The sequence below is a fragment of the Ostrea edulis genome, chromosome 1 (assembly GCF_947568905.1).
Source record: "Ostrea edulis chromosome 1, xbOstEdul1.1, whole genome shotgun sequence".
Lineage (NCBI taxonomy): Eukaryota > Metazoa > Mollusca > Bivalvia > Ostreida > Ostreidae > Ostrea > Ostrea edulis.
This window is the reverse complement of record NC_079164.1, coordinates 45501509-45508918: the sequence shown is the minus strand read 5'-3', so window position 1 is coordinate 45508918 and position 7410 is coordinate 45501509. Positions and strand designations below refer to the sequence as shown.

The following is a 7410-nucleotide window of genomic DNA, read 5'->3' as shown; positions in this document are numbered from 1 at the left end:
CATTATCGTGATGCTGTTACTTGCAATCGTTCTTCATTTCCGTTCACTCCCAACACAATGGGGCTCCATTAGTCAAGCTCTTATCTTCCATCAGGTCAGTATACAAGAGGAGTCTAGTTTGCTATAAAATCATGTCTTGTCAATCGTAAGATTGATTGTGTATTGTTTAACCTCCCTCTCGAGAATTTTTCACTCATATGGAGATGTGACCATTGCCAGTGAAGGGCTGCATTTAGGCCTTTGCTCGGAACTTACGGCCTTTGAACAGGGAGGGATCTTTATTGTGCCACACCTGCTGTGACTGGACCTCGGATTTTGCTGTCTCATCCAAAGGACTGCCCCATTAAGTCACCTTATACGACAAGCAAGAGGGGTACTGAGGACCTATTTTAACCCGGATCCCCACGGGATTCAATCATAAGAAAAGAATAAGAGAGGGATAAAAAAAATTCCAATAAATGTTTTACAGATATAGAAATATATTTACAGTAGGTGGCGTGTGAACTCTAAATATGAACTTTGTCATTATTATGTCTCTCCTCTTCCAGGGGGAGACATTGTTTTTGTACTTTCTGTCCATCCATTTGTCAGTCACAAAATCTTGTGAATGTCTCTCTTCCTATATGACTTATCCGAGAGACTTGAAACTTTTTATAATACTTCAATGCCATTTGCAGATGTGCATGTTGTCGGGACAGGAGGATCCAATTATCTTCCTAAAAGTTGTAGTGGATCTAAGTGAGGTGGAGGATGTTAAAATAGCTCGTGAACACTTCTCCTCCTATATGGCTTATCCGAGAGACTTGAATTTTTTTTACAGTACTTCAATGCCATTTGCAGATGTGCATATTGTCGGGACAGGAGGATCCAATTGTTTTCCTTAGATTATAGTGGATCTGAGGGGTGGAGGGTGTAAAATAGTTTGTGGACACTTCTCCTATATGGCTTATCGGAATTCATAATGTCTATGTTCTTGCTCATGCATTCTCCTCCATACCATGCAGTACATTAAGGGGTGGAGGTTTCATTTGGAGCACTTCCTATTTGGGGAGACATTTGTTTTTCATAAAAACAATCTCTAGTTGTAATAACATCTTAGTTACAAACATCTTAAACATGTCATGAATTTATTTATGCAGAACCCCAGTTTTCTATTAGTTTTCCAAAAACTTGTTAACACAGATATGAAAATATTGGAATTTGTTTCTAAGATGTTATGTATGAAGATGTTGTGAAAATGTCATAGAAAAAATGTTTATAAAAATTCTTGAAGCTTAAGGGGGGGGGGGAGGGTGTCACATATCAGGTGGAGCAGATCTTGTGATGTTAAGAATGGACTGGTTTATTGTTTAGTGTACATCTGGTTTATTATATACTCATGTTTTGATACTGTTAAATTCACAGTATGATCCAACTTTCTGGATCACCAAATACATTAGGGGGTATTTATACAGTAACTTGATCCAAAGAGTTGGATCACGATGAGTTGACCGGAGCAGATCATCAGATCAAACTTTATGCTTTGTCTTGTTTGATTGGATGATCCGCGCCGGTCAATTTGACATTGTCCAACTCTTTGGGTCAAGTTACTCATAACTGTTTAATATATGTATATTATTGGTTCATAATTGTACGACATGAAAAAAGATTATTAGCAAGATACATTTATGTTTAAAGTCCTTTCACACAAAGTCAGTTATTACAGTATGATAATGTAAATTAGAAGCTTAGTTTTTAAAGGTTGTAGGTAAATGTGAGTGGTTCCACACCACATAACCTACATGTAGAAGGTCATCCAGTGGATCAGTAAATATGGGGAGTTGGGAATTAACTTACACATTTGTCAATAAATAAGATTTATTGATATTAATTGAATGTGGATTATTTTATAGGTGAGGAAGTACCTGTTGATGTTGGACCAAAGGAAAGCCCATGTCAAATATTGGCGCCCTCAGATTTTGCTTATGGTTGCTAATCCACGTCAGTGTTCAGAACTCATTCACTTCATCAATGACATCAAGAAAGGTGGTTTGTATGTGATTGGCCATGTTAAGCTTGGATCCCTAGACTCTTACTCTAATGACCCAGTTCTGGAGGAAAATCCCAAATGGCTCGGGCTGATAGACTATCTCAAAGTGAAAGCATTTGTAGAAGTGACGTTGGCAAATACTATTTCAGAAGGTCTGCAGCACTTGCTGAGGTTGTCAGGAATGGGAGGCATGAAGCCCAATACTGTTTGTTTTGGGTTTCTTGATGATTCAGAGCCTAAAGATACCCTGAGTGTTGGAAATGCAGTGAGAAGGAGACGCATTTTTACCCTGTTAGAAAGTGGAAAAAAGGAAAGTATTGACAACCTGTTCATGAATATCAGAAGGGAGGGAGATCCCAGATATTTGAGTTCTTTGGAGTATGTTAAACTTGTTTCTGACTCATTGAAAATGCAGAAAAATGTTTGCCTCTGCAGACATTTTGACAAGTTAAGCAAGCAGTCCATCGTGAATTCCAAAAAGACACTTTTTATAGATGTTTGGCCAGTGAATCTCTTCCGCCCGGACACTGCCAATTACTTTGACAATACCTGCCTGTTTATGTTACAACTGGCATGTATTCTGACCATGGTCCCAGGCTGGAAGTCAAAAACAAGACTAAGAGTGTTCTTGTGTTTGAATGCACAGACGGATGACACTCTTCAAAAGCAGCGTAAACTGGACGCCTTTCTTCAGCAGCTTCGGATTAAAGCATCTGTGAAAATTGTCACATGGGACCACTTGGTACAACACTTACCAGTCATGTCTGGTAATGGCAACGATAGACTCGTCTTGATGGAGAAATTCCACCCAGTGCCAATAGAATTCATCAGTGCTATAAACCAGATGATAGTGACGTACTCCAGCACCACTGCAGTCACTTTTCTCTACCTCCCTATCCCCCCAGCTGACAGGGAGGGGGAGGAGACCTATTTAAACAGTCTGACCAAGCTGTCGGATAACCTGCCTCCCACGGTCTTTGTGCACGGGCTGCACCCTGTCACTTCTACCACATTATGATGTAGTGATGTGGTCATAAAACAATGCATACAAATAATTTATTTTGTCTGTGCTTACGTAGATTGAAATTCTGAAAGCTGGATAAACAATGAGTACATAAGGTCATGATACAAATAATAGAGCTTCTGCAAACAAAGTACTTACAGTTGTATTCCAAAGGATGAAATGCAAGTTTTATCCAGGTTCTCTGAAATTCAGTAATTCTTGACATTAATGTGATTTCTTAACTTTGACGCATATATCTTAGTTTGGATTACTTTTTTTTTTTTAAATCCATGAATAAGAAGTATGTTATGAAATGTGTTCTAAAAGCAATATTTGATTGCAGTTTTGCACCTCTTTCAGTGGTAAAGTAACTCATTTGGTGTAGTTCAGAAAACTTAATTATAGTTTGAATCCTGTGTGGGACTATTGTTTCTTTACTTAATTTTCTTTTACATTTTACATATTTTCTTTGCAATATATGCTGTATATTGATGCTGCAATTTGAAAAAACAACAGAGAAAAATGGTTTATTGTTTATAATAATCAGACATTCCAAATAGAATACAATTTCAATTAAGGAAACTGATAGCTGAGCAATGGATAGCCATAAAAAAATTCTTTGTATATGATGTCATGATTTGTTTATCAAGTTAAAAATTTATTTCATTGCATGGAAAATTCGATTTTTATGTATTTGCTACTTATTTTGTATTTTAACTAGTCAAAAAAGATTTTAATGAAAAATAGGATCTAGTGTACATGCAATGGATTTCAGACTGATTTTTCTGTGGTCAACCCATTATTTCATAATGACTTTTTCCTGTACTTTTCAGCTTTAACTGAATTATTCAAGGAATAAATATATATAGCTTGGTTGTAGTATGGGGGTATATAAACAAATGAAGCATAGTGTAATTCATCTGCAAAGTCAATTACATCCTCCATCATACAGTACAAACTACCTAGACATTTTTTTCTTTATATTTTGTAGTCAGTAGGTTCTTGGGTCGGATGAATGCTTTTATGAGAGGTAAAATACATTTGATACACCATAGATTTATTATATTGGGAAATGAAATGTAAATAAAAAAATTTGTTCGTATTGAATATTCAAATTTGTTAGAATTAACTAAGCCCAATACCTATTTTTGAATTGTTAGAATTAACTAAGCCCAATACCTATCTTTGATTTGTTATTTGAGGAAAGAGGACTGCATCAACATACTCTTTTAAAAAAACCTTGGAGGTTAAGTAGGTTCATTTTATTTGTTTGACAGTGAAAAAATGCTTGATTTCTTCAAACTTTATAGATGACACATAACATAATAGCCCATATTTGATGTTTTTCTTAAAATCAAACCCAAGACCGTGTTTGACAATGGAATAATGATGAAACATCATTAAAAGTATTCATATGTAGAGTTCTGAAGATCGGTATGCAGTTTTCAATCACTAAATCCTGACCTCAAAACAGAAATGAGAAAGAAAAAGTTAGAAATGATGGTTTGGTCCATGATTCATGTAGTTTGGAAATATGGTTGTTGATGACATGTAGCAATCTAGTAGTTCATGAGTGGAAATTGTTTTGATTCTCACGTATACCGCAATGAAATGCACAAAGACTGATCTTTTGAAGTTTTTGTTGTTTGTATTTTGTTGTTTTGGATTTTTATTCAAAACATTTGTTAGAAGCAATCATGGCAATGACTGTGATATTCTGATGTGCTTGAAAAACACATGTGGAACTTAATTGAAAAAATTTGGCAATATAAACAGACATGCATACCTCAATATCATCAAAGCGCACACATTGTTTCTTTGTCAATTTTTATGTATTTTATAGGATGTAATTTTGAGCTCACCTAGATGAATGTAGTGAGAACTTATCGACTTCGCAAGTTTAACTTTCCCATTCACTACAAGCCCCACTTGCTTCAAACCTGCATTCCTAGCTGATGGACCTTGGGGTGCATTTTGCCAGCGCTACTGACAGGGTGAGACGACTGTAAGCCTGGACCAAGCTGACTTGGCTAATGGTCTGGGATACTGTACATGACCTAATTTCCAAATCAGTGATGTGTTTTTGGTGCAGACCCATTCACAAGGAATTAGACGCTATATAAGGAATAGTTTGATTTACTTTTAAAATTTTTAATGTAATATTTTTAGTATGGTTATGTATATGCCACATCGACAAGACAGATAATGCCGAATACTACCAGATCCAGAATAACGTGTATGTAGCAAACTCGTGGTAATGTAGACAGAAAGGAAGGTTCAGATGGAAGATTTTTCAGGAAGTTTAAGATGCAATAAGAATATTTTAAATTAACCCAACATTGACCGAATGTGCAGGAATCTGACCTGTAGTTTTCACACTCTCAATAGGGATGTTGAAGATTATTAAACTTTGCACATTCATAGAGGTGAGCTAACATAATGTAGTCTGTTGGTGCTATAATACTCGGTATACACAGTCCTGAGTTTTCTGTCTTTTCAATATACAAAGTAGGCCTATGTGCAATTGACAAATTGAAATGTCATTTCTTTATTAGATATGTTTGTATACATGTATATCGGTTATTAAAAGAAATAATTATTTGAAATAATTGCTTCAGCTTTTCTTTAAATGGTCTAAATGAATGGCCTCTAAAAACCCCGCCACACGAGGCAACAATAAAAAAACAACAGAGGATCTAGGACCTTGCATCTTTAGTTGCTTGAGTTTTACATGGGCAAAAAACCCGCTGATTTTAATCAGATTTCGAAAGATGAGGTACATGTAATGGTGAAAAGAAATTGCTTAAAATTAGAGATCTCGATAAACTTTCGTAAAGTCCTTGGGTGTACATTGTGCTGGGGGTATACTTTATTTTGTCCCCTCCCCACAGCAAAGCTAATTATGCAGAAATTATTCCTTGCATGCTTTCATTGCATGAGTTGGAGCACCATTTTCAATGTTCTAGACAACCTCGCTGGATTTGACGCTGTAGACAAAGAATGGATCGTGAATAATAACTGAATTATGGTTCCATGTGCACAGGAAATGCTTGAATATGATCACCTGTATTTATGAAGCTTTTGAGAGGACTGATGGTTGGTATTGTCGTCGGTGTGGGCTCCCAAATTTCAACACAAGGCTCTCTGAGGATATTGGAATTACCAGTACGGAGAACAGCTGTGACACGCCGCTAAACTCATCACACATCGGACTTCGACCCTGACACAGTTGGACCCAACACACATCATCACCATCAGTTTCAAACAGCCAACAAACAGGAATTTGACAAAAGGAAGCTGCATACTATTATCGTCAACTTCCAAAGTAACAAAGCCAAGAGAAGAGTCTCTCTGGAACGTATTCTCAGAGGAATTGCAGAAAAAGAGGTCCTCCCAGACAACTACCAGTTTCTGACCGGAAAGGACTGACCAAGCGACTCGCATGGGTTTAGCATTCATCGCCAAATCCATCATACAGACACTACCACCGAATTTATATCGCCTGCAAACACAGTAAGGACCCATTGATCATTGGTTCCCTTTACTGACCACCAAGCAGCAAGGCAGAATATACAGATGAGTTGTGTTCAGCTATCAGAAATCTTGCGAGGATTGTACGATTGATTGTATGCAATGTGAAGATAACGAACAGTGATCAATCTCATAACTCCTACAAGCAATACAAAATAGATAGTTGGGCAAACACGGACCCCTGGACACACCAGAGGTGGGATCAGGTGCCTAGGAGGAGTAAGCATCCCTTGTTGACCGGTCACACCCGCCGTGAGCCCTATATCCTGATCAGGTAAACGGAGTTATCCGCAGTCAAAATCAGTGTGCCAAGAACGGCTTAACAATCGGTATGAAGCACGTCAGACAGCATTTGACCCAATGCGAGGTTGTATTGACGAACTAGATCGTTATAACGACCATAGAATTTGCGAAATGCTGACTTCAATCGAGACTGTTGAAATCCCTGTACCATCAACTTGTTTGTCAGTAGCTTACCTCGATTTAAAAACTGACTATATCCAGAACAAGCTCTTGCATATCGAATCAGTTGAGATATATAAACACCATATGCAGGTGATAATGGAATATTGCTACACAAATATGGGAAGTTGACGATGGAGAAGCTGAAATCATCCCGTTTGTCATACAGTTGAGTTGTCAGTTTGCCGTTAATGTCTACTTTCAATAAAATATCTTAAGTATGAAGCAGAAGTGGAGGACTCTGTGGTGTCCTTTATTTCGAGCTCACAGGTCATATGGAGACGTCAGCAAGACAGGTGAAGGGCTTCAAAATTTAGGCCTATGCTCGGCGCTTACGGCCATTGAGCATTGAGGGTTCTATAGCGTGCCACACCTACTGTGACAA

At 37.5% G+C, this 7410-nt stretch overlaps 1 protein-coding gene across 6 annotated transcripts in view; it reads left to right on the top strand.

Annotated features, from left to right (window-relative positions):
• Nucleotides 1-5638, top strand: part of LOC125653643 (solute carrier family 12 member 9-like) — a 33870-nt gene extending 28232 nt beyond the window's left edge. For all 6 annotated transcript variants that reach the window (XM_048883214.2, XM_056147781.1, XM_056148016.1 and 3 more), the window contains 2 exons: nt 1-94; nt 1893-5638. The exon at nt 1-94 is cut by the window's left edge and continues 99 nt beyond it. In XM_048883214.2, coding sequence (XP_048739171.2) covers nt 1-94; nt 1893-3047 — 1249 coding nt within the window. In that variant the 3' untranslated portion in view covers nt 3048-5638. The remainder of the gene's footprint in view (nt 95-1892) is intronic.
• The last annotated feature ends 1772 nt before the right edge of the window (nt 5639-7410 follow it).